Source organism: Aspergillus fumigatus, chromosome 7 (assembly GCF_000002655.1).
Source record: "Aspergillus fumigatus Af293 chromosome 7, whole genome shotgun sequence".
Lineage (NCBI taxonomy): Eukaryota > Fungi > Ascomycota > Eurotiomycetes > Eurotiales > Aspergillaceae > Aspergillus > Aspergillus fumigatus.
Window position 1 is genome coordinate 1,633,665 of NC_007200.1, and position 25,563 is coordinate 1,659,227.

Consider the following 25,563-nt stretch of genomic DNA (forward strand, 5'->3'; position numbering starts at 1 on the left):
CCCACAAACGATTGGTTCTAGCTTTCACTGGGTAGATTGTACGACTAAGTATTAGGGTCGGCGTCTAATTGTATAGTTTCATTGGTGGCTGCATGCAAGAAATGGAGCCACCTGTGCACATAGCGAAAGCCCAGAAGTCAGCGTGCTGAAGTGTGCTGTCTTCACCCCCTTTAAAGGGCGTTGCGTCCTCCTCTCCACTCATCGGGCATCTGACTTATTCGCGACCTTGTCCATTCGATGCACAGTTTCAGAGATGCGAATTCGCATGTGCTTCGACGATGTCGCGTGGGAGCGGAGTGAGGCCATCCAAGATGCTTGGATACACGAATTGTTCAAGGAAGAGACTTTGATGGCTATAGGTACATTCATCCGGAAACATCGAAGAGGACTGCCCGTTGAGCTGTGTGATCCAAAAGCTGGGGCATTGAATGTGTCCTTCAGAATGAAGTTTGAGGACGGCGGTTCTCCAATCATTCGATTTCCTAAACCTGGTGCTACGATGTTTCCCAAGGAGAAGCTGCGCAATGAAGTCGCTATAATCAGGTATATTCATCAGCATACGACGATCTCGTGCCATTTGTCTTGCACTGGGGCACCAAAGAGGAAAGTCCTTTCGGCCTTGGTCCTTTTATCATCATGGAATACATTGACCATGTAATGGACCTGAGCGACGTTCTTAATACCCCTGGAGTTGCGATTAAGGATCGTCCGATCCTCGACCCAAACATTGATGAAGCCAAGCTTGAACTGCTTTACGGACAATTTGCGGATATTTTGCTTCAATTGTCCACGCTACGGCTGCCTAGGATAGGATCGTTGGCCCAGATTGACGATTTCACCTGGGAGGTGGCTCGAAGACCACTATCTTATAACGCAAATGAACTCGCCCGTCTAGGGACTCTCCCGCGCTCGAAGTTGCCAAAGGCGAACGAAACTTTTCAATCAGCGTCATCCTACTCCAATATGCTGGCAGATCTTCACCTCGAGCATCTCACACCAACGGAACGATGCCGTCGATCGATCTGGGGCAGGAGGATAAAGAGTGAAAGATTTTGTTGCAAAAGCACACGCCTGATTATTCTGATGCTCGTGAGTTCTGGCTAGATTTCTATTCTCTAAGTACCCCAATTTGGATGAGCGGGGAATGGATCTGCTGAAGGATCAGGACAGTAAAAATTTTGCATAGGATCGCGGATATAACATTTCGTTCACAGTATTGAAAGGAGTGACATGAAAGTATCGGCAGGTATCAAATGAGTGTGTTCTGTAATAGGCCTTGCTCTCCATCTCAGTGACTTTCGCAGCTTCAAAGCTTCAGCCCACATGGTTTTCTTCGCGCATAGAGTGTGCTTCAGCGGACAAGGGAATGGTGCCAGTCATACTAGTTCTCCTGCACACATAATCGTAAGCCTCCGGAATAGAACGAGAATTTCGCACAGATCAGTGGACTCTTAACGATTGATCTTGTTTGTGGATCCCTCTCAGTTTTCCCCTCTGTCCCAGCTTGCCTCTTTGTGGAGCGGTCTCAAGCCGATTTTCTGCATCCATGAGTCCCCACAATGCTAGCCAAGAAGCGAAACTTGAATGTTGTAGACTTACGGCCGAGTCCTTCGCTTGATAGAAGAGCTTCAATGGCTACAGGGTGGCGTGCTCCTGAATCCGGATATGTGAATCCTTGGCCACTCGGCATTTCAATTCGCCCTGCAGCATCGAGTTATTCAGACTGAACCGCAATAGTCATACAGCCGTCTGATACGCATGCGGGAAGAAGATTTAGCCATCGAATATAGGTCTTCGGCGTTTAAGCCTGTGTATGGTGATAATCTCCGGGTTGGTCTCGGGCTGTGGGACTGGGATGGACTGTGGGGATGGCGTCCGTTCATGAGTGGAGAACATGGCCAATTCTCTGAAGCTTTTCCTGAAGCAAGGAATGCTATTAGTCCAGACGAGGTGAAGATCATCCTGCTATAGCTGGCCAGCTGAGTTACCCCACAAATGAAGATTCTAGGGGAGCAGTTGTACGATGGCCCTTGTCGTGGACGTGAAGGACGCGGGGAAAGGGACAGGAGGACAAGGGAGGATTGTCACTATAAAGAGGAGAAGCATTTCTTTGTCATTCTATCTGTATTCATCCCGTAGTGCTCTTCCGCTAAACCATTAAAGATAATCCATGCGTCCCTCTAGCTGCATCCCCTTCTCCGTGGGCCTTGCCGTTGTGGCCCATGCAGCGTCTCCGTCAACCCTGGAGGAGCTCTGCACCGTTTCATATCTTCAAACTGTGTTGCCTTCATCTAAGTTCATTCAGGGCATCACCATTGACTCAGACTCTCTCACAACCAGTGTGGTGACCAACAGCACTGTCAGCAGCGTTGACTACCCTACGGCGACGATCGACTACTGCAATGTCACCCTGGCCTACTCGCACGATGGTATCGACGGCGACCGAGTCCTACTCCAAATATGGCTACCAGCTCCTACCGACTTCCAAAACCGATGGCTGTCCACCGGAGGCGGTGGTTATGCCATCAATTCCGGGACGCGAATGCTCCCTGAGGGTATCATCTACGGTGCGGCGTCTGGACTCACGGACGGTGGGTTTGGGGGCTTCTCGGTGAATGCCGACAGCGCTATGTTGCTGGCCAACGGTACACTGAACTATGAGGCGCTGTACATGTTCGGGTACAAGGCTCACCGGGAACTTAGCTTGATTGGCAAGGCCTTCACGCGGAAGGTCTACGGCATGGCCGACAGTGAGAAGCTCTATGCCTACTACCATGGATGCTCCGAGGGTGGCCGTGAGGGCTGGAGCCAAGTGCAGCGCTACGGTGACGAATGGGATGGGGCCATTATCGGGGCTCCAGCGTTTCGTTGGTCGTTTCAGCAGACTCAACATCTGTTCTCGAATATCGTTGAGAAGACTCTTGACTACTACCCTCCGCCCTGCGAGCTGGAGAAGATTGTGAACGAGACTATCGTTGCATGCGATCCCTTGGACGGCAGGACTGATGGTGTGGTCGCTCGAACCGATCTCTGCCTGCTGCATTTCGACCTGAAACATGTCATTGGCAAGAAGTACTCCTGCGCGGCTTCTACCACCGCACCGGCACAGAGTGGCACTGTTTCAGCCAAGGCAGTCGAGGTCGCTAAAACCATCATTAACGGACTGCATGACACTCAGGGCCGTCGAGTGTACTTCTCCTACCAACCCAGTGCCGCATTCGACGATGCTCAGACGCAGTTCAATGCCGACACCGGCAAGTGGGAGCTGTCTATCAACCAACTCGGGGGCAAACACATTGCACTGCTGATGAACAAAAACAGCACCACCCTGGACAGCCTAAACGGCGTTACCTACGACACGTTGAAAGACTGGATAATTTCGGGCATGCAGGAGTACTACAGCACCCTGCAGACTACCTGGCCCGATCTCACACCCTTCCACCAGGCTGGCGGCAAAGTGATCCACTACCATGGCGACGCTGATTTCAGCATCCCCACTGCTTCGTCTATCCGCTACTGGGAGTCGGTGCGGAGTACCATGTACGGCAACCTGTCGTACAAAGCTGGTGCTAACGCATTGAATGAATGGTACCGCTTATACACTGTGCCTGGTGCCGGCCACTGCTCGACCAACGATGCCATGCCCAATGGTCCATGGCCTCAGACCAACCTCGCTACCATGGTAGAATGGGTCGAAAAGGGAGTGACTCCGGTCACCCTGAATGCAACAGTGCTCCAGGGCGAGTATGAAGGCGAGACCCAGCAGCTCTGCGCGTGGCCATTGCGTCCTCTCTGGAAGAACAAAGGAAAGACCCTAAACTGTGTGTATGACCAGGCGTCCATCAACAGCTGGCACTATGACTTGGATGCAGTTCCTATGCCTGTATATTAGCGTTCCCCATGGGCGATAGCTGTGCATATGAGGACGAGCGGTATCTCCGACGGTATCAATTGACATTCATGTCCTATAGTCTACTGCCCTAAGAACTCCGAGAAGTAGATGTCTAAGTCTGCTACCTCGTCTAAATTTCCTACCCACCCCACAAGCTGATCTGGCCGACAGAGAACCAAACAACCTAGGTCCCTGTCAATGCCATAGCCCGCCTACGCTTTTCCCGATTCTGAATCATATGCATCATCATCGGCATATCTTCCAGTAGTCCCGCCCCAACTCACCATCAGATGGATGAAAGATAATCGGGAGATTCAGGAGGCTGATGCTCATCCTTGGATTTGCATGAACCAAGAGGGTTTGAAGCGGAGGACCGCGCCTTTGTGGGCTCTCAGTCTGCTGTTGATGTGCCAAGTGGGAGTGTTGAGTGAAGCTCTCAGCAAACGAAGTGAGTCGTTCTCACACCCTTGGCCGTCGCAAGTCGCCAGAGAAAACAATCAGTCTCCAGCAGCCGCCACTCGACATGAGGTTCAATAGGGGAATGGTGGATCCGTCGGCTTGGTTGACCACCGGGAACGACGGTAAACGCATCCCGACCGCGATATTCTTCGCTAGCGCTCTGTTTCCGCTCTTCTCGTTGCTGGCAACGCGCATGTTTGGAGCATATGTGCTTTTCACACCAGCCATGGAGCCGGAATACTCGTCTCGAACCTGATCGACTCCATCCGCGTCGTTGGCCTCCTGTTCATATGCATGCACGAGAACGGAGTCCATCTTCATGGGTTCTTCGGCGACTGGTCGTTGTTCGGACTCGTGTGTGTCTAGAATGAGGATTTTATTTGCAACAGACATATTTGTGATGGGTTGGACCCAGCATTGTTTGACATGCAGTCGAGGGGTGACGACGTTTAGAGCCTGCTCATGCAATATGTATGCAGTAATCTTATTTATGCCGAGGTATAATCGGCCGAACATTATGTATCAAGGATGCATGAGGTCTCAGTATTTCTTCCCGAAGCCACAGATCGACAATATACAATTGACCATACATGACATATGGATGAGAGTATGCCATGGTCACTGAGCCACCGTATTTCGTTTCGCAGGAACCGAAATATTCCTAGCATATGATATGTGGATCTGTCTTAATTGACTCCATGCAAGGTACGACGTCCATAGACTTGAGATTTGTTTACTAGTTCGGGTGGATACTGGAGTATGATCACTGTGACATAAGCATTCCTGTCAGTTACCTAGCTGCTTATGGTAAATAATGGAGTCTATGTCCTTTGACAGATAGAACTATGTTGACCTCATTCAGAATGGGGTGCTTTCTGCGAAGCTCAAAATCAGTCAAACCACGTTTCCTCAGTGAATTTTGAGCTCTGAGGAGTCTTGCTGTCCAACCCGCCTACTTATTATCGTTATTATCGGCTGCTATAGATTCTGCAGAAAGTGACAGAACAACTGGCTTTCCCAAACTGCCTATAACTCGTCTAATGGAATGCCCAAGCGTGATGGCTGTCCCCCGCCACGACGGTTATTCAAGCACATCGTCACCAAAGCTTCTTACTTGCACCAATGAAACAGGCGAATACGATTCGGATTCATTGCACCTGCCGAACAGGGATAATTCTAATTAAGGCTAAACACTCGCTAGCAAGATGTACTCTCTCCTGCTTGCTTGCGCACTAACCCTCTGCAGTCTGCAGCGCCGGATCGGCGGGCCGAACAGTGGAGTTTAAGGTGCTGTCCGGTTTGGGCCCTGAGGGCTGACCTGGAGACATAAATTTCGACTAAATCTCTACCCAGCAACTGTATACTTCTCTCAAGACCAAATCTCATTGCTTTGGTCCAACTATGAAGGTGGAGAGAGTACTCGCATGCCTCGGGCTTGTTGCCTCGGCTTCGGCTTATCTGGCCACAACTACCGTATGCTTTACTTCACCCTATTGCACAGCATGACTGACCAGAGAGGCAGCGATACTATGACGGACAGGAAGGAGCTTGTGGCTGTGGAACATCGTCTGGTGCATTTCCTTGGCAGGCAAGGCTAATACAAAGCTGCTTGAACAATGGGGCTGACTCTTGATAATAGCTTGGCATCAGTAACGGTGTCTACACGGCCGCCGGCTCTCAGGCCCTCTTCGACACAGCTGGCGCCTCATGGTGCGGTGCAGGATGCGGCAAGTGCTATAACTTGACATCAACTGGCAGTGCTCCTTGCACTGGCTGTGGCACCGGAGGAGCCGCTGGGGAGAGTATCATCGTGATGGTCACCAACCTCTGCCCCTATAATGGCAATCAGCAATGGTGCCCTCAGGTCGGTGCCACAAACAACTACGGCTACAGCTACCACTTTGATATCATGGCCCAGAGTGAAGTTTTTGGCGACAATGTGGTTGTCAACTTTGAGCCGGTTGCCTGTCCTGGCCAGGCCACTTCCGATTGGGAGACATGTGTCTGCTACGGCCAGACCGAGACTGATGAGACTCCAGTGGGCATGACGCCCGGAGGCAGCAACCCTTCCCCTCTGACATCGACAACCACCACCAAGACAACCACCACCGAGACAACCATCACTACCACCACTAGTGGAGCCACTCAGACGCTGTACGGACAGTGCGGTGGCAGTGGTTGGACTGGCCCTACTGCCTGTGCGTCGGGCGCCACGTGCAAGGTGTTGAATCCTTATTACTCCCAGTGTCTCTCATAAGCAGAATGATTCAATATCCAGTTGATATTCACCTTGGATTTCCTGTATGATTATTGCATGAAACTCCTCTTTCGTTTTGACCCAGCGAAACTTAAATGTAACCAAATAGGACACGGACCAGTCCGACGTCCTGTTCTCTCTTCCGCGATAGGATGGTCAGCGCGGAACATAATATGCATAAGCATTTGTAGCCACGCATCATCTTCTAACCGTCTTGGCGATAGATCGATGTACGGGAGAGGAACCCGAGACATGAAAAAGCCAATCATCAAGCGATTCCAGCACGTGTGCATGACGAACCAATCACATTATCACGGCCCCCAATTCCTCGTTAGCAGATACATTCCTCAAGCCACCACGGTCAGTCATTCCTGGGCTGTCGACGCGGAGTAGGCTAGATGAGTACAACAAGGTTACATCCCATCTGAAACACGAGACTCAAACAAGTATAAAGGCGGACCGATCCGACCGAAAAATCCTCTCTCGCTCCTGTCATTTCACTATATTCATCTTCGACACCATGCCTGCCAAACCTATTTTGGCCTTAGCCCTCATCGCCGCTGTCTCAGCAGCCAAGCCTACCGTCTACCTCATCCGTCATGGTGAGAAGCCCAGCGATGGAGGTAATGGATTAAGCGCTCAGGGGCTTGAGCGTGCGCAATGCCTCCGCAATGTTTTTGGCAGTGCTTCAAGCTACAACATTGGATATATCATGGCTCAAACGCCAAAGCAAAGTATGATGACTGTATTTTTCTGAAATGACGTTCGGCTAATATATCCATCCAGATGGCAAACGCGCTCGTCCTTACGAGACCGTAGAGCCTCTCGCAGAAGACCTGGGTCTAACTGTAGACACGTCCTGTGATCGCGATGATCCCAAGTGTGTCAGAGATGTGGTCGAAGGCTACACCGGGTCGGGCAATATCCTGATTTGCTGGGAACACGACGCCTTGACGGAGATCGTCGACAAGTTGGGCGACGATGACGCCCCATCGTATCCCGATGACCGGTCAGTAGTCTTTAAATACAAACTCACAATTCCATGGCTGAACAATCTCAGGTTCGACTTGATTTGGACCGATCCCTATCCCTACTCCGAGATCACAGCACAGACCAGCGAGCAATGCCCTGGTTTGGATGGTTAGAGTGGTTCAGCCTTCTGCTATGAATTCATAGAAATAGCTCCGGCAATCGATACAGTTATATAGATATACGCATTCCTCTTGGTAGCAAGGGCATGCAGTGAGCCATGAATCTAGACTCGGGGCATGGACAAGTAAACTACAGGGCAAACAGAATGATGAGAATAATCTAGTACCTGGCTGCGAAATTGTGATATGACCAGAAGCGCATAATTGGTTGTAACCCTCGGTCCATAAAGGAGGCACTCAGCTTCTTCATCTGCTGAGAGCTGTTGAGAACCAAGGCCGACTTTCTTAGCCCAATGCTCTGGCCAGACATTGGGCAACTTATTGTAGAGAGCCCCGCCTTGAAAGCTTACTCCATCTAAGACTCAATAGTATCAGAATAATCAGACAGCATGACACAATATTCCCATACAAGAGGCTGTCTTGTTTTACCCCGCTCTAACCTCACATATTGGCCTACTTGAACAGTCGCCCAGCTCATCCCTCTTCAGCTTTGTTCGATGTCTCCCTCACCACAACCTTCTAACCAATCTTTCCACTTCTTCATTCTAATCCCTCTTCATCATGGTCTGGTTCGGTAGTGCTCTTTCTACCCTGACCTATGCTGTTATTGTTCTCGCGTCAGTCTCCGTATTCTACTAGGCGACGACGGTGACCAGTATCAGATCTATAACTGATACTAATCATACATTGGCAACAGCAAACATAAGGGCAAAATAATTCATCAGCTGATTGCGGCTGCCGTTTCCTAAGGGCTGCTAAGGCCTATGAGGATCAGGTCGACGAAAACGGCTTGTCCTGTCCTGTCGCTCCATCTGTCTGACAATAGGAAACCTGGATCAGTCTGGCAAAGGTATACTGGTTTGGATATAGGTCTGGTTGATAGCCACGAGAAGGTATCCTTGACGGTGAAGTTGAGACCAGGGGTCTTGATCTCATTGACCGGAAACGGGCCAAGACATGCTGAGCGTCAACTGGCCGAAGATTACTCTCAGGATTACTAGTTGCATCTACAGAAGCTAGATAGCACCAAACTGGTTCTTCCAAAGCAAAGATAACCTGCCTCCCTAACCTGTAAGAAGCTGACATTTGACCGACGTTTTGGGTATCATGGTCATGCCATCATGCATCAACGGATCGAACCAGCAATCAACGGCGGATAGAATATTAGACATTAATGAGCTTCACCCGTGCCCGGTCAATATGTGCCACCTCTAACACCTTGGCTGTCTCGATCTGGACTTCCGGTTTAGCCTCTGGATAGTGCTTGATCCTCCCTCCCTCCTGGATAACGCCTGTTCGATCAAGGAAGTTACGGGCTCGGACAAAAGGGTCCAGTTTCCAGTAATTAACGCGAAGTTTTTCCATAACGTTGAAACGGCGCGACTGAACCATCGCAACCTCCTCAGGATAGTTGTGTCTTGTCGCCTCGATCCACTGGGACGTAAGGGAAAGAAATTCCTCGCTGATCTGCTGTCGCTCACTCAGCAAGGTATTCCGAGCTTCGTCGTCCTCCATCAATCCGTTCTCATCCATTTCAGGCTGAGAATATTCATACTCCCAGTCCTCGTCACCTCCGAGCTCGCTCACAATCTGACTGGGATGAATGAACTGTGCGAGATCTGCCACCGACTTGGTGAAGTGGATTTTTGTCACCATGTCTGGGTTAATCCAACCCTTGATCATCTTCCATATTCCTGCATCCGTACAGTTAGTAGTGAGCGACAGAGGACACGAATAGGGCAAACACACCTGCAAAAATACGGGGGGCATTGTGGATAAGTAAAACACCCAACGACTCGGGATAATACAATTCAAAACATCGGATGATGAACTTTACGAGGGCATAGTCCTGTATATAAAACATCAGCAGGTAACCTCCCCAACCATAAACTGAACTCACCATATTTGCGAGAGAAAACCCAGTCATATCAAAAATGACAGTCTACAGCGGGAGTCAGTAACGCGATCCACCTTCTCCGCCTGCGAGGAGTACATACTGCTGTCTCTACAGGGGGCGCAATGAGAAGCCGGACCGACTCCATAATATGTGTGATGTATCGGTTCATCGCCTCTTCCGATTGATCCTCGGGTCGATGCAGCCGCACCCGTATCACACACAATGGCCGATTCAGTCGGTCGACTCCATGCACATAACATTTTCCCATTTGTAACTGACTGAGAAAGCCCCGTGATTGTTGCGCTTCGGCAGCATTCAAGGGTGCCTGTGACTGGTGAATCGCACCGAGCTCACCCTCTGGCAGTAGACGGTCATCCACATGCATGTCCTTGATTCGCCACTGCAACGCGTTCAGAATCAGAATGAAAGCCTTGTTGACATTCCACTTGCAGAAACGCAGGTATCGAAGCATCCAGCGATCCGGATATTCCTGTTTGCTCGCGGTGAGTATGCCCCAGCGGACATCGTCTGGACTCAGGTAGGTCAAGGACTTTGCTACAGAGCGGATCTCAGATGCGGTCATTCCGATATTGCTCAGGGTCTGGAGTAGCGGGTTGGAAGGTGCCGGGAAGGACGCTGTGCTGCTGCGGCGCAACAGGATGGAATCCGTCCGGGTCAGCAGCGAGTTTCGGCGCGCAAACGACGAAATGGAAATTGATTTATTCCTTTCCACGCTGTTGACCCGGAAGAGATGTTCGAGGTCGTTAAAAGAGGCGGCATTTTCAAGGTACAGAACCAAGGACCAGAGTTGCTGCAAGCATCGCTCCTGTTCCGTCGACAGATTTCCCAGAAACCCCAGAGGGATATTGTTTGGGTCGGGAACCATTTGAGGGCAGAACAATCACTGGTACATAAAATATGGTATCGACCCCGCGCAGGGATACGCAGAAGTTCGCGCAGTCTCGTTAATCGGTTTACGCTGCTACACAAGCGCCATCAGGTGGGTGCCCCAGGAGGCGATGCGGCGTGCTTCCCCGCACAACAACATTCCCTCCTCGGCTCGGCGGCATCGACCCTGGCAAGTCAGGGCCCGTGATTGGCTTTGGTTCTTGGATCAGACGGGCCGCTGGCGAACCGAAAGGGAATGGCCAATCATGTCCTTGTATCGGTGATGGACCACAGCTGACTGCGGCATTGGTCGGAGAACTGTGCCTCCTGATTGGCTAAAGGCTAAGTTGCCAGTATGACGTCATATAGTAGACACATGTTTTCAAAAGGGTATTTGAATGTAGACAAGGGGAATGATTATTTGACTCATACTATACTCTAAAGAGTGTTTACTGTAATCTACATTTGCATCAAGCACAGAATATAGCCATCCTGATGTTGTTGTCAATTCTGTCTAATTACTTCATTGCTAAATTACACATTCTCCTAATCCCTTGGAGATGACAACAGCAGAAATCTGAGCCATGCATATATGTACGAAGAAAGATTCAGGAAGTAGTCCGTAGCATTCCAATCACTTGCTCTCTCTTTTGGCCTCTTCAGCAAGGCTCTCGGCCTGTTTGGTTCTTTCCGATAAGACACCCTGGATGTCATTGAGGGTATCCTTTAGAATCTTCTCCGCCTCGGGACCCTTTTTCTGTGCAATATCCTGGAGTGACTGCAGTTGGGAGAGAATGTTTGAACCACCTGGGAACTTGTCCGCCAGACTGTCCAGGTTGAAACCACTCTTCTTGGCTTGATCAACGGTCTTGTTGATGTATCCCTCCAGGTTTCCTAGATTGCCGGAAGACGCGCTTTCCTTGATCAGGCCCCAGAGTTCCCCATAGTTGCCCTTTCTCAAAGCATCGCTGTTTTTCTCGACAAGTTCCTTGACCTTGGGGTTCCGATCCAGGTATGGCTTGACCTCTTCCATACCCTTCTGCCATGCCTCATCACCGAACTTCTGGAGCTTCTCTCTCTTCTCTTGTGCCAGCTTCTGAATCTTCTGGATGGTCTCAGGATTAACACCGCTCGTGACGATGTCCTTCACTTGCTGCCACGTTCTGTCTACCTCCTCTTTCGCCTGCGGACCATAGGCATTGCCCATCTCCTTGAGCTGATCCAAGCTGCCACCGACCTTTTCCTTGATCTCGGGATGGTTGTCAAGGATGTCACTTGCGGACTCGCCGGCCAGTTCATACAGACGCTTGAAGTGTTCTTGTAGAATGTCCCGGATCTTAACGGCGGTGTTCACGTCAAGACTGCCCTTCTTTGTGGCTTCGCGCAAGTCTTTGTACGCATTACTGACAATCTCATTGAATTCCTGGCCATGCTTGCGCTTGATCTCCTCGAGGTCGTCAAATGCCTGATCGACATAGGGCTTGGCGCCGGGGATCCACGATGCGTAGTTTTTCGCCGTATCTCTCAGCCAGCCAAAGGCCTCGTCGGGATCAGGAGTCTTCTGAGAGACTGTCTTCTTTGCTTCGTTGTAATATTTCTGTGTTTGATTCGCCGTCTGGACAAGCTTCTTGGCTCCGGAGAAGTGGTACCAGGTATATCCTGCAAGAAATGTCACCGCTCCACCAGCGAGGCCACCAACCAAGGCAGCGTTGGTGCCATTGCCACTGGACTGAGTTGAGGTAGCATAACGGCGAGAGCGTTGATTGCGAAGAGATGCTCTTGTTTGGGCCCAGAGCTGCTGCCTGGTGCAGCCTGTTGCGACTCGGGAACCTCGGGTCAACATGTTGTATTGAGAGTCTCTATGAGTAGGAGATAAAGTTAATTGAGAGTGAGAACGTGTGCGAATTCAATCAGGAGAGATTGTGAAATCAGAGATAGTCAATGGTATATATAAGTTTTGATGCAATGACGTTGTCGTAGAGTGGGAGATACCATACTACCTTATGGGGCAGAGATTGTCCATATCCATTGCGTCATGAGTCTTCCACTGTTTCCCTGTTTCCGGCAGCCACGCCAAGCCTCCGTCCATGGGGAGAAGGACATGTTACCATAGCCCTTGACAAGATGGATTGATCGACAGGACCTGGAATCGGATGATGTCGGTGCTCCTATTTTAGTCAGGTCTATCATTGCTGCATAGTTATCGAGTGCCGAGTAACAATATCATCCTCGGCTGTTTGCCAGGATTATGCTTAAAATTTAGTCTACTTATCATCTCGGTGATGATGTCACTGGATGCCACCGTTAACAATTGTTCCTGCTGCACTTAGCTTCAAAGTCACAAAACTAGTAATCCTTGTGATTGTATTATATCAATTGATTCATGCCCGAGTGCATCCTCTCTGGTCCAACTGGTGTCATGCAGCCACCTCAGCTGGGGTGCGCTGTGGGGCATGTCATAATCTGTGAATTGATTCTTCTATATCAAAGAATATTAAATATTGTATATTCTCGATATTGAATAACATATTAATCAAAGATGCGCAGATGGGACATCTGTCCTTGATCCGACTCATCATGCCCATGCGCGCTGCCTTCTTATCGCCCAATTTGCAAACTTCTCTCCTAGCATTGCGCGACCGAATTGGTTGCGCGAGTTACCGAGGCAATCCAGAAGTGCCAAAGGAGCATGGATGAGATTGAAGATGACCAGATGGCCAGGGGCGCATTCTTCTTGCCATCAACCACCATGTAGATATCAAACACACGTTACCAGCCATTCCCATCAGCTCGATAATGCGCCCTATTGCGGCAAGCGAGGTCAGCTACTGCGAATCTGAGACTCGATAGATGAGAATGCTCCTCTTGGCACCGCTAATATTGGTCCACGTAATCTTTGCTCGAGTCTGTCAATACACGGTGCATGGTGACCGTCGGCGCCGATCATGGTTTCAGGGTCACATAGAACCCAATAACACACTGTCATAATGATGACCTTCTAACGAGCGATCCTGTATACAGAGCCGGGAAAGTCCTGTATGCAGGTGGCTGAAAGGGTAAAAGAGTGATCCTTGTCTTTACCCAGAACCCAGGTAAGTTATCTAGCATAATGATAGATAATATCATCATGTAGATGTATAGTAGCTGTAGTCATTTTACCTATATCCACAGTATTGATCGAAATCGTACGGGGTACATATAGATGACAAATGGTATTCTTATACCATCGTTATCGTCAAAAGTACATTTGCACATATATATCTTGTTCGACACACTCGTAGTAACACCTAGTAGAGATGATTATTGCCTGATTTTCTGCAGCCACTACATATTGAATAAGTACAGAGTAATAATATCAACTAACACTATAGTACTAATATAGATATCCCTACCAGGGATACTCGGTAACTCTACTATACAGTATACAAGGGGTTTATAGTCCTTGTAGAAATTGTGGCGATGAGTAATACCAGCAGGCGAAAATAAAAGTCTATTATCTAGTGCATATATTCAGCCGGTGGATATACTCTTGTTCTTTCGCGTAGGTACTACTTGGCACGAAAATCGATCGCGCTTCTGGGTCGAATCCTCCGGTGGCCTGTAGGATGGGGCGTACGGCTTAGAATATCCGTGTGTGAATTACGCTGAATCCCGACTATTAATGCGGTATTATTGAGTGAATTAACCGCTACACCAAGTCGAGGACCCTTGGGACATTGCGTGATCATCATTGAGCGGGGATCATTTTAAAGCGGACAAACCCCATTCCTACCATCTATCACTCAGCCAGGTCTCATAATGCAAGTAACAGAGAAGAAGACAGTGGCCATCATTGGCGGTATGTATATCACTATGTACAGTGCAAGCGATCGATTAACAGGTCTATAGCCGGGATTTTCGGCCTCTCGCTGGCCGTCGCGCTGCGAAGCAAAGGTAAGAGTGGTGTCCAGACGAACAGAAAGAGAACTCGATAACATCCAAAACAGGCTATACGGTTACAGTGTTTGACCGAAACGCATATGATGAGACAGACTACGACCCAGAAGGCGAGGATGCACAAGCAGCATCAGTGGACCTGAACAAGATTGTGAGCGCCTTATGAGTTACAAAGATATTGGGCAGAAGAAGTTAATAATTGACTGAACTTAGCTTCGCGCATCGTACGGGACAAAACTACACTACCAACGTCTCGCCCTGGAGAGTCGACAGGCATGGCTAGCCTGCGACAAGGGACGCGGAATATCAGAAAGCAGGGACCAAGACGATCAGAGGCTGTTTGTGAACGGTGGAATGTTACGTGTCCAGCCAACTGATAAACTTGGTGAATTGGAGAAAGAGACACTTGCAAACTTGGAGCGCGATGGACTTCGTCACACGCAGTTTGTCAAGAGCAATCCTGAGGACCGACAGCGTGCGGAGAGCCTGGGGTGGTCAGGCAAACTCCTCAACTTCGAGATACCAGGTACCGAGCCAAGGCAGACGTATGATGCAGTCCTAGACTCACTCGCTGGGTTTGTGAGGTGTAGTAATGCTTGTGCCTATTGGCACAAGATTGCACTGGCGGACGGGGTCAGGTTTTGCTTTGGAAAAGAAGGTGCAGTCGAATCCTTGGTAAAGGCCCCGAGCACCACGGAGCCCGGAAAGGAAAAGGTCACAGGTATTCGAACTGAGGATGGGAGTCTTCATACCGTGGATACTGTTGTTGTTGCTGGTAAGTCTCCCCTCTGGTAGTTCTGCGTTGCCTGATCAGTTATAGCTGGGTCCTTTTCGACTCAGGTCTTACCTGAGTTAAGCTACCATCTCGAGTCATCTGCTGGTAGTGTAGCCACATTCAAAATTGATCGCAAGCAAACAGATCTATGGGATAAGTACTCCCCCGACAAATTCCCCGTCATCACTTGGAAAGCCACTCCCCGTGATAAGGCCGGCAAGGACACTGGTAGTATCTACGTCTTGCCTCGCACGCCGCAAGGCTACCTCAAGATTGGGTACCGAGGAATAAAGGTAAGAGGCTTCAAGCAACGGCTTATCAGATACTGACAACCCATCCAGTTCACTAACTTCCAACCGGCCCCCAAAGGAACTCCGTTCACACAGGATGGGAAATGGTCTGTGCCTTTGCCAGTAGATCAATGCAAAGCACTGCCAAAACCAGCCATACAAGCTATATCAGAGTTTGTATCTATCTTCCTCCCAGAGTTTGAGGGCGTACCTTTCTCGTCAACCAAGCTCTGCTGGTATACCGACTCTCTCGACAATTCCTTTGTAGTACGCACACCAACCCCTGTCATTCAGCGAGAACCGAATCTGACCAATATCTTGCTAGATTGACTATGTCCCAGACTACGCAGAAAAGTCGGTGTTTGTATGCACGGGGGGTAGCGGCCACGGTGCAAAGTTCCTGCCGGTTCTTGGGGAGGTAAGCTAGTGTCCTGCTCGTATAACCCAAACTCTCATACAAGCTAATATTCCACTAAGCATGCTGCGGATATTTTCGAGAACGGAGATAAAAGTAAGACATACATGCGGCCATTATGGCGGTGGCGACCCGAGGCACAACGTAGAAACGGCTTAGAGGAGGGACCCGGCGGGAGAAGAGACATTTCTCATGCATCGTTCCTTTGACCTGTGCGTAGTTGCATGGGAAGACAAGAGTGAGAGAGGCTTATCCATTTGATTTGTCATCTAATAGATCTACACCCAATTACTGCAATCAGCGTCTGAAACCACCAATGTACTTGGCACATCCGAGGCGCGCTCGGTATTCACTAGATTCTCTCAAGGAGACGATTTTGCCTTCCGTCTTGTCGCTGACAAGCATCTACCAAGGTCCTTGGATGGATTTTAGGCGGGCTTGGCGGCATAGAGCCAAGACCCCAGGGACACAGCAGGGAATGGCCTGTTCACAAGGTTCTTGATGTTGTGAGTATGGTGTAGCCAACGCAGATTGGGTATGTGTCTACGGCAGGGAATCGAGCGAACTGAACGCGCGTCAGCCGAACACAAGGCCCTACCCCTTGCTGGGCCTTTGCTTGCAAACGTGGTAAACGAGACATATATAAGTTCTATTTGTGATGATTCTTTCTCCCTAAGCATCACAAAATTTTCTGATCATCCCATTCAGTATGGCTACAATATCTGCTGCACCGAAATCGCCAGGACACGAGCCCAATCCTTATGTGAAAGAGACACCTCGCGTCACGACACGGAGCCCTAATGTCGTCGACAAGAAGGATATCGACGACACCACACTATTCTACAACACCCACAAAGACCAAGTACGCCCGTTGACGCCAGAAGTGGAACGAAAGCTGGTCCGCAAGAACTTCTGGTGCCTCCTCCTCCAAACGTGGTGGATCTCGTTCTTGATTCACTTGGACAAATCGACTCTCTCGTCCGCCAGCACGATGGGAGTGTTCAGAGATGTAGCAATGTCAAAGAATGAATATAACCGGCTGTTCATCTTTTTCTACCTCGGCTACATGATCGCCCTCTGGCCTGGGGCCTGGCTTGCGCAGCGGATCGGCCACAAGCACTTTATTACCGGCTCTTTGTTGCTATGGGCCTTATTAATTGGTGTCCATCCGGCAGTTACGACGGGGAAGCAGATGATGGCCGTGAGGTTTCTTCTCGGGATGGTAGTATTAACCAACAAGGGAGATGGCATATGCTGACGGACTGTAGACTGAATCGCAGATCGTACCGTCCACCACCATGTTGCACCAGGCATTCTTCCCGCCAAGGAAAAGTCCCTGGGTACAGCTCCTCTGGTGGGCATTTGGCAGCGTGGCCAACGTTCTCTTGACGATGATTTCGTACCAGTTGATCCAGGATGACAACCACGGCACCCTGGCCGGCTCCCTTGCTTCGTGGAAATGGCTTCATATTGTTTGCTGCATCTTGACATTCTGCGTCTGCGTACCTCTCATGATCTTCCTCCCCAACACACCTCTTGACGCGAAATGGCTGTCTACCGAAGAGAAAGTGCACACCATCGAAATCATACGCAATACCCACGCAGGTGTGAAGAACTCGACCTTCAAATGGGCGCAAGTGAGGGAGATGGTCACAGACCCCAAGAGTTGGCTTTTCATGTATGTGGTTTCGTTACTCCGTACGAGATGTGTTCTGCCCAGGTCTAACGCAGGCAACTAGCTTTCACATGTTCTTCAATGAACTGCCGAACAACACCTCGCAACAACTTCCTCTCATCATCGTCGGCTTCGGATTCACCCCTGCCGAAAGTGCCCTATTTAACATAATCAAGCCACTCTGGGGCCTTCTTCTGATCCTTGTTTCCGCTGCCATGCTGTACGGCACGAGACTGGGAACAGGATACACCTGTGCGCTCTCATACATCCCTTGCTTGATTGGTGGAATTATCGAGGTACGTCCGTCACCATCCAACGTCAATCCTGGTGATAGAAGAAGTATCTAAGAGCACACTCGCGGTTGTTGCAGCTCGCAGCACCGTGGTCGAACAAAGTAGCTCTGGTCGTAGGGACCCAAATATCGACATTCAAGCCATCCTACCTCCTTGGTCTTAGCTGGGCCGGAACAACAACGACCGGGTACACGAAGCGACTTACGCTGATGAGCTCCTGTGTTGTTGCGGCTTCGGTGGCGAACATGATTTCTCCAGAGTTCGTCGCCTCGATACAGTGATATCCCACTCTATGATTACTGACAGCACCTTCGGTGTAGATTCTGGAAGTCCAAATACCAGCCCCGATATCGGCTTCCGTGGGCGTTTATGACCGCGTTCTGGGCCATCTCGCCTACGATGTGTATCATTATTCGACTTTACCTCCAGTACGAAAATCGTCGGCGCCAGAGGCTTCTTGAGCAACAGGAATCCGACTCTGACCGGGAGGATATTCTTGATACTGATGGGCGGATTGTGAAAATTGATGGTCATGATTTCGATGCAACGGATCGAACGAATCTCAAGTTCAGGTACCCACTTTGATTCTTTGGAGTAGACGGACGGGTCAACGAGGATGGACTCAGACCAGCTTCTGTGTGGTCCGCAATGGCGGTATGAACTGCATTACCTAGATTTGAAGAATATGCTCCATCTACGCGGCATGATGAATGGATGACTTCCAACAGCAGGGAAAGGAAGTAAGTACAGTACTGGAGTCAAATCTGGTGAGCCATTTCTAGCGCATCGGCGAGAGAAGAACCCGCAAGTCTTCGATGCAGCTCGCCCCGGAGAATCTGTTCATTGTAGCAGCCTCGATGTTGTAAGTTTCCAGCCCCATGTGCGCATAGGTAGCATTACTTGGAACACCGGCACCTACACATCAAAGTCAGTGCGTTTTCCATCGATTTCACCAAGGCCGAGGAGAGATGCTTTTCTCTATGTAGCCAGCAAAGGAAAGACATCTTAGCTTCTCAAGAGAACCGATACGAATTCCTGCTTTCAAACATTCTTACTGCTACTTACCACTCTAAGAACTCTGTAGACCAGGAAATAGGTTCTACCATTCCTGGAACCGACAGCTGGCAAAGATTTATACCGTCATCGTCGTCCTTGTTTGTTCCGTGTATATAGGCTACCATACATCCTCTATTAGCGCACGAAGGCTGATGTCGGTCATAAGAAGGTCATGCAAATCTAGGTGAGTGAACAAGACTCAAGGCCGGAAATACACCGGGTTCTGTTCCATCGCCCCGAGATTGATGTTTTCAGGATCCAAGAACGGGGCCAGAAGGCGGCACTAACCACCAATGCACTGATCCGTGCTGTTCACCGTTCGAGGAACTAAAGTCTGTTTGGCAAATACTGGCGGGCTTGTACCTTGGAGGACTATTCTGGCTGTACCGGGAGATTGGTAGAAGATGTGAGTGCCCACTCGCACGCCATACTCGTTGATCCAATTTTTCCTCTACCCGGCCTTCTCAATCTGCTCCGCCCGTTCCTGTAGCATATGCCGCCCAGTAGCAGCAGCAGCATCGTCGCCGAAAATTATCCGAAGGCACAACATATCGCACAATTCCTTCTTCTTCACTGTAGACGTCCAAGTTGTCTCCAAATCAACTACAATGCGAGAAGCAGCTGGTAGACTTTGTGCAGAAACAACAGATCTTTTTGCAGTAGACTGCTTTGTTGCCCTTCGAAATAAATTGTTCTGCAGAAGATTAGGGTCACATTACGCCGCTGAGTTACATGTTGATAATTGTCAAAATATCCGCGGGAATCGCCTGGATGCTCTTGATCGTCATTCCAAGACAATGGGGATCGAGGCGACATATAACACGCCCCTCTATTAGCCGGGAGGGATATCATGGGTTGAGGAGTACGAGGAGAGGAGAGAAGAGGGAGAAGACGAGAGATAGTTTTAAGCAGGCGGCGGTTGAGTTCAACTCTCTGACCTGTGGCTGGGAACTCAAGGGCCCTCCCTCTTCTATATTTGATGTGCACTCTTCGGCTCTGCTGGGACATCGACCGCACTTCGAAGCAGAGACCAAAGTTTCTTCTTCTCACATTTCTAGCGCAGCTGGCTTCCAGCAACAGTATCGTGTACACAGCTCGCAATAGCAATCATTCATACACCCTCGACCCTGTCCCCACGGCCTTCAGGATTCCTGCCTTCTCTAAATCCCTAACCAGGCTGGCAAGCATAAGATCGCATCCCCTGGCCGCAACCAGACTCATAGTCACCGGCATATACTCGGTTCGCAGCGAAACAGTAGAGGCATATGACACTTCGCCAACAGGAACAACAACATCAGGCACACCAGCCATGGTTGCGATGCGACCGTCTTTGAAACCCATTGGCGGCTCAGTGGGGGCGCTACAACAGTTCAGCTTGTTTCTCATGTTCATGTGTCTTCACAGCCTTCTTCGACGTCTGTGCAATGTCTCGAGGAATAGAGGACGTACCTGGTATAAACATCCCGATACTGCGTCTTCCCCGTGGAATAGGGATAGATGTATATACCCTCCGAGCAGGTATCTTCATTGGGTACACCATAGCCATGTGATTCCAACCAGTCTTTGAATATTGTTTTGTTTCGGAGGGCCATCTCGTAGCCTGTGTCACCGCCGTTCTCTTGGCCCCAGGCCCAACGGACACGCGGCCCAGGATTTATGTAGAGTTGACTGCCGTTGTGTTTGGCTGCGTAGTCCGTGAAAAAAGACAGGGCCAGGGTCTTATACTGGTGCACTGATGTGAGGATTGCGTATGTCTAATAGGCATCGTCAGTTACCATGACTTTGGGGTCAAGCCTATTGAGCTTACCGTGTTCAATAGTTGTGTGATATTACTCGGTGTCCCAGACGGATGCGTCTCCGCCCATCGTGAAGGTGTATCAACGACTTCCCTTCTCAACCTTAAGAACCCTTCAATTCCTGTAACAACCTCCTCAAGAAGAGCCCCAGCTTCCGTCGTACTATCAGGAAACGATGCATTGGAGTAAAACAAACGCCTCGGATATCCTTTATACGCCTTGTCCGAGTCCTGATACCACGCATGAAGCACGGTGCTCAGCATTCTGGCATCCCTGGCAAACACCCCGGCCGTATCCAGCACATCGCATAGCGGCAAAACCCCCTCCATGGCAACAGCTCCGGTTGACGGCCGATTTCCGTAGATCCCTTGCAATCCAGCGGGATTGCGCATTGATCCGCCCGTATCACTTCCAACAGCGATATCAAGCCACTCGTACGACGCAATCCCGGACGCGGGCCCCGATGAGGAGCCGCCGGGCGATTGATATCCGTCACCCTGCATAGAGCATCAATATCAACGTAGATGCCTAGTGGCAAAATAGAAACCAACGGACAAAGGGGGCCATATACCCTTGGGTTAAACGGACAATGAAAATCCACCCAGTCTGCCGTCGGATTGTCGCCGTTGGCGAACTGTACAGTCCCCATTTTTCCTACGACGATGGCACCCGCGTCGATGAGGCGCTGGATTGCGGGCGCTGTTATGTTGCGCGGTGGGTACAGATTGTAGAAGGCGCGGTTTCCACCGCCTGTGCGGAGGCCAGCAAGGTCGAAGATGTCTTTTATGCCGAGGCGGAGCTGGGATGTATGTCAGTTGGAAGCGATTGTTGGCTGTAACTTGGACGAGGAGAGTCATGTGTTGACCAAGGGCCGAGGGGGACATAATGAGGGTGAACTTACTCCAGCAAGTGGCTTATTTGGGCTTGGGGTGAAGTATAGTCTAGAGGGTACGGCTACTGCCTTCGTCATAGCACCCTGTTTGGCTGTCTTAGTCGGTCATCAAAGAATCCAGGCGTGGGAGATGGATACTTCTGTCACCGCAGGCAATGGCCTAAATCCACCATTACCATCACTAACTGCGGCCTCTGTAAACGCGAGCTGGTGGTCGGGGTATAGCCGAAAAGCCTGGTAAAGAGCTCCTGTCCCCACTGCAAGAAAGTATGGTCCCTCGGGAACATCACCGTCCAAGCTTGCCTGCACAATAGGGTCCCGGGAATGGTAGCCAGGCGTTGCGAAGATGACCTTCTTATTAATATTTCCATAGGCAGACAGGTTATAAACGCACATTGGTTGTATGCAGCGTGGTTTAGAAAAATCGCTATATTGTCATGAGCACAAAGTTACTCAAGACGAGTGCAACGATTACCTTCTAGGAATCCAGGTTGAAAGACATCGTCTTCCATTGTGAACCTCGAGATGGTCTCCTGCATGTCCTGCCAGGTAAAATTTGCATTCCTTGACTGAACGACAGTTACTGGGATGAGATCGAAGCCTGCGTCGATCCATGTTGAATTAAGCAGCAGTGGCACAGAGAGCCTCGATACAGGAAGCCCATCGATGTAGTAATTGATACCATCAACAATAGTTAGTCTGCCATTATCTGTGTAGATAGCTAGGGACAAGGGTAGCATGACAGCTATCTCCATCAAGGATATGAGGCGGTGCATTCTCGTATCACCTAGTATCTGCTATCGGTTGAGTGAATATGGTATCTGTTGGGGCTCTTATGGAGGGGCACAAGTCTAAATAAAAGGTTCAGGTCGCCAAGGTCTTGGAAATATCCCCAAGGTCTCAGGTCGTCTACGACATTTTGAGATCCTGTTGAGTTTTCAAGGTACAAAATCTAATATGGTGGAAAGCCTCAGCAAGGTCTTGACTATACTTTCATTGCACATCAAATTTACCACAGGCTCAGGGTGCTTAGGGAGTAGGATAGGCTGATTAAGGGATTTCTGATACTATTATGTAGTAGTTGAGCTCCTCCTCGAGATCATGGACTCGTATCAATTCTTCTCTTAGTGATAATCTAGGACCTTGCTGAAATGCATGCCGTTAGATAACAATCGCCTATGAAATAGCAAATTAGTAGGAGGACCTTGGGGAAGGCCACGCCATTCAGCTCCTCATGGCGCTCCACGCGCCATATGCAGTCGGACTTGGGCACTGCCGTTATCGGCGTCGTGGGGGTGGTCTATGTCAATACCGGGATGTAAAGAAAATATGCAAAACGATATAGCTGTTATCGACATTGGAGGCCAACTGCACCATGTATTTCCTTCTAATTCTCCCATATCGATCCATACTGTACGAACAGCCAGGAGGCCATCTACAGACGAATCCACCTTCCCATCCACTTCTCATTGACTGTCTTCGCCTCATCCACAAGCCCCAACTCCAACAACAACTGCACAGTCCCCCTAACAGCCGAATGCAACGACGAGCTCACCCAAGCATGTGTCGGTGCCGTATGCTCGCCAATAAAGATTGTATTGTGCTCGGTGACATGATATGCCGGGATATACAGCTTATGCTGCTCGACATCTGGGCGGCACCACGCCGTCGCCGTGTGCTCGTCCTGCAACCAGCACAGCCGCTCATAGTCGCCCGTGTAGAGCTCACGCGCTTGCTCGCCATGAATTGAGACAATGGAATCGAGGACAGTCTGCACGTGTTCTTCGTCCGAAAAGCTGACGAATCGGTCACTCCAGTCGCCGCCGCGGTAGTGCATTATGAGCCCGGGGCGCGACTCGTTGTGGCCATACACCGGGTAGTACAGGGCTCCGACGGGCTTGCTTGGCGGTTTTGAGTACCCTCCAAAGATAGGTCGGGGTCCCATTTCCCAGAACCTTTCCCGGAAGAGGAGGGCGACTTTGCAGGCGGATTTGAAACGGAGGCCGGCTTCGCTAATTGCGCGGGAGAGGACAGAAGAGAAGTTAGGGAGGTCCATGAAGCGTGTCATTGTAAAGGGGACTGCCATGATTGTGTAGTCGTAGTCCTCAAACTCGTAGGTGCGGTTGGTGACATTGGGATACCAGGAGAGGCGGGTGCGGGTTGTATCGTTGGGGCCGGGGATGGGTTCTAATTTTCGCACCTTGCGGTTGAGAGTTAGACGGTTGCCAAGGTGGGGGAGAAAGGCATCGGAGAGACGGTTGAAGCCGCCGTCGATGCAGAGCCAGGTTGTTTCACCGAGGGCACCGCTGCTGCCGTCGAGGCCGAGGTTGGAGTTGTGGTGGAGCTCGTCCCAGAAGATGTCGTAGTCGGAGCTTGTCCAGATCTCGTCGGTGACGTTCAGGCTGGCTTTGAAGACGTGGCGCATCATGGCTTGCTCGCTCCATTCGTCTAGGCCTTCCTCCATGGCGAGTTTGTGCGCGCGCCAGACGTCTCGTTGGAGGGACTTCAGAGTGGTCTCGTTCTTCAGAATGCGGTCCATTCTGTTCTTCGTGCTGAGGTACTCGGGGCTAGACATATGAGGCGCTTCCCTTAGGCTTGGATCCGCCTCGATCTCAGCACGAGTGGGAATGCGACCATCAGGATGTCGACGAGTCCCCTGCGCAATAAGCTCATTCGGGTGATGCTGGATCCACGGGATAAAGTTGATCTTCCACTGAGGGTCATTGCCATTCATCTCGTTTAGGATAGCCGCGAGCTGGAACGTCATCTCGTGATCCGTATACCGCAGAGTCTCATTACTGTGCTTGTAGGTGACAGAATAGGGCAACCGCATCGGCCCCATCTCCGCCCACTCTTGCGTCCCAGCAACATACCGCGTTCGGAACCGCCCTCCGACGCGATCGCTGGCTTCGATGATTTCCCAGTTGTGGACGCCAACGCTGTCGAGCATTAGGCCTGTGGCGAGGCCTGAGATACCAGCACCCACGATGGCGATCTTGCTGTCCTTGGACGAGTGGCTGGATGCGACGCCACCGTGTGTTGCAGTCTTTTGTTTGATGGCGGCAACCCCGTCGAACCAGGCCCCGAGTGAGTCGAAGTCTTTGAGAAGGGGAACGTTTGCATCGGCGACAGATCTTTTCTTCACCATTTGACTCAGTCGGACGGGCTCACTCTTCCCCAAGAGATTTGGTTCTAACCTGTCTGACTGGGTGCCATGGACATAGATACAGTTATCCGTGGGAGCATCGTCGGAAACTGCCCAGGCAAGTTGCTGGGGGGGATGGCCGTCGACAGTAAAGCGGCCGATGATCTGCGTTGAAGACGTATCAGGGCTCAGACAGGACGCGTAAATAGCCTCGATGATACCAGAGTAAGATTCACGCCAATCGAGGTAGATATTAGCCAGCCCACCAGGCTGAACAACATCGGACGTTGAAACTTTGAGGATGTTCGTACCCTGAGGCCTGGTAAGCACGCAGTTTACTTGGGCCAACAGCAATGCCGCACTGGCAACTGTCTTGAATGCCATGTTTTGTTTGGTGTCTACAGGCCACAAAAGCGAGCGAGAGTCTGATCGGGTTTTATTCTTTCTGTCGACAATCTACAGGAGCACAATCTTCCAGATCCGTGCCGCGCCTGAGGACCTTTCGAGCCTGCAGGAAAAGTCTCGCGACCATCAGCATGACATACCCCTGCAAGCATCCAACAAGGTACCTGATCGGCAAGTACAGCTGCCATCGTCATAGTCACTTTTCTGGAGAAAGATAGGGGATATTAAACCCACTTGAGCCCTCCCAGGGTTCTCAATTGGGGACACTCGGCATGAGGTACAGTGCCAAATTGACTAAACACAACACGTAACATTGGGCCAAACTGATGTACTTATCCTAG

At 50.3% G+C, this 25,563-nt stretch overlaps 11 protein-coding genes across 11 annotated transcripts; 6 read left to right on the forward strand and 5 right to left on the reverse strand.

The window, feature by feature from the left end:
* Positions 1-636: 636 nt before the first annotated feature.
* AFUA_7G06710 (uncharacterized protein) lies at positions 637-1,884 on the forward strand (the record flags this gene model as incomplete). Its single annotated transcript, XM_743747.2, has 2 exons — positions 637-1,089; positions 1,594-1,884. 2 exons carry the CDS (start codon positions 637-639, stop codon positions 1,669-1,671), a joined length of 531 nt encoding a protein of 176 aa, XP_748840.1. The 3' UTR covers positions 1,672-1,884.
* Positions 1,885-1,908: 24 nt separating this feature from the next.
* AFUA_7G06720 (putative tannase) lies at positions 1,909-3,892 on the forward strand (the record flags this gene model as incomplete). The annotated part of the gene is made up of 1 exon (XM_743746.2): positions 1,909-3,892. Exon 1 carries the CDS (start codon positions 2,171-2,173, stop codon positions 3,890-3,892), a length of 1,722 nt encoding a protein of 573 aa, XP_748839.1. The 5' UTR covers positions 1,909-2,170.
* A 459-nt stretch (positions 3,893-4,351) lies between these two features.
* Positions 4,352-4,744, reverse strand: AFUA_7G06730 (putative FAD monooxygenase; the record flags this gene model as incomplete). The annotated part of the gene is made up of 1 exon (XM_743745.1): positions 4,352-4,744. The coding sequence occupies one exon, from the start codon at positions 4,742-4,744 to the stop codon at positions 4,352-4,354; it is 393 nt and encodes a 130-aa protein (XP_748838.1).
* A 1,082-nt stretch (positions 4,745-5,826) lies between these two features.
* On the forward strand, positions 5,827-6,608 carry AFUA_7G06740 (putative endoglucanase; the record flags this gene model as incomplete). The annotated part of the gene is made up of 2 exons (XM_743744.1): positions 5,827-5,922; positions 5,991-6,608. 2 exons carry the CDS (start codon positions 5,827-5,829, stop codon positions 6,606-6,608), a joined length of 714 nt encoding a protein of 237 aa, XP_748837.1.
* Positions 6,609-7,098: 490 nt separating this feature from the next.
* On the forward strand, positions 7,099-7,829 carry AFUA_7G06750 (uncharacterized protein). The gene is made up of 3 exons (XM_077805216.1): positions 7,099-7,342; positions 7,395-7,617; positions 7,669-7,829. Exons 1-3 carry the CDS (start codon positions 7,129-7,131, stop codon positions 7,751-7,753), a joined length of 522 nt encoding a protein of 173 aa, XP_077661344.1. The 5' UTR covers positions 7,099-7,128; the 3' UTR covers positions 7,754-7,829.
* Positions 7,830-8,589: 760 nt separating this feature from the next.
* Positions 8,590-10,542, reverse strand: AFUA_7G06760 (CRAL-TRIO domain-containing protein; the record flags this gene model as incomplete). Its single annotated transcript, XM_743742.2, has 3 exons — positions 8,590-9,453; positions 9,509-9,701; positions 9,757-10,542. The coding sequence occupies 3 exons, from the start codon at positions 10,540-10,542 to the stop codon at positions 8,924-8,926; spliced, it is 1,509 nt and encodes a 502-aa protein (XP_748835.1). The 3' UTR covers positions 8,590-8,923.
* A 636-nt stretch (positions 10,543-11,178) lies between these two features.
* AFUA_7G06770 (uncharacterized protein) lies at positions 11,179-12,633 on the reverse strand (the record flags this gene model as incomplete). Its single annotated transcript, XM_743741.1, has 2 exons — positions 11,179-12,403; positions 12,545-12,633. 2 exons carry the CDS (start codon positions 12,631-12,633, stop codon positions 11,179-11,181), a joined length of 1,314 nt encoding a protein of 437 aa, XP_748834.1.
* A 1,845-nt stretch (positions 12,634-14,478) lies between these two features.
* Positions 14,479-16,301, forward strand: AFUA_7G06780 (NAD(P)/FAD-dependent oxidoreductase). The gene is made up of 6 exons (XM_743740.2): positions 14,479-14,631; positions 14,694-15,255; positions 15,301-15,548; positions 15,597-15,812; positions 15,871-15,963; positions 16,023-16,301. Exons 2-6 carry the CDS (start codon positions 14,835-14,837, stop codon positions 16,167-16,169), a joined length of 1,125 nt encoding a protein of 374 aa, XP_748833.2. The 5' UTR covers positions 14,479-14,631; positions 14,694-14,834; the 3' UTR covers positions 16,170-16,301.
* Positions 16,302-16,610: 309 nt separating this feature from the next.
* AFUA_7G06790 (putative allantoate permease of the major facilitator superfamily) lies at positions 16,611-18,513 on the forward strand (the record flags this gene model as incomplete). The annotated part of the gene is made up of 5 exons (XM_743739.2): positions 16,611-17,182; positions 17,229-17,638; positions 17,700-17,931; positions 18,006-18,187; positions 18,249-18,513. The coding sequence occupies exons 1-5, from the start codon at positions 16,670-16,672 to the stop codon at positions 18,511-18,513; spliced, it is 1,602 nt and encodes a 533-aa protein (XP_748832.1). The 5' UTR covers positions 16,611-16,669.
* A 1,459-nt stretch (positions 18,514-19,972) lies between these two features.
* Positions 19,973-22,068, reverse strand: AFUA_7G06800 (uncharacterized protein; the record flags this gene model as incomplete). Its single annotated transcript, XM_077805217.1, has 6 exons — positions 19,973-20,344; positions 20,434-20,738; positions 20,792-21,277; positions 21,352-21,579; positions 21,682-21,756; positions 21,811-22,068. 6 exons carry the CDS (start codon positions 22,066-22,068, stop codon positions 20,092-20,094), a joined length of 1,605 nt encoding a protein of 534 aa, XP_077661345.1. The 3' UTR covers positions 19,973-20,091.
* Positions 22,069-23,107: 1,039 nt separating this feature from the next.
* On the reverse strand, positions 23,108-25,201 carry AFUA_7G06810 (flavin monoamine oxidase family protein; the record flags this gene model as incomplete). The annotated part of the gene is made up of 1 exon (XM_743737.1): positions 23,108-25,201. The coding sequence occupies one exon, from the start codon at positions 25,199-25,201 to the stop codon at positions 23,108-23,110; it is 2,094 nt and encodes a 697-aa protein (XP_748830.1).
* Between the last annotated feature and the right edge of the window lie 362 nt (positions 25,202-25,563).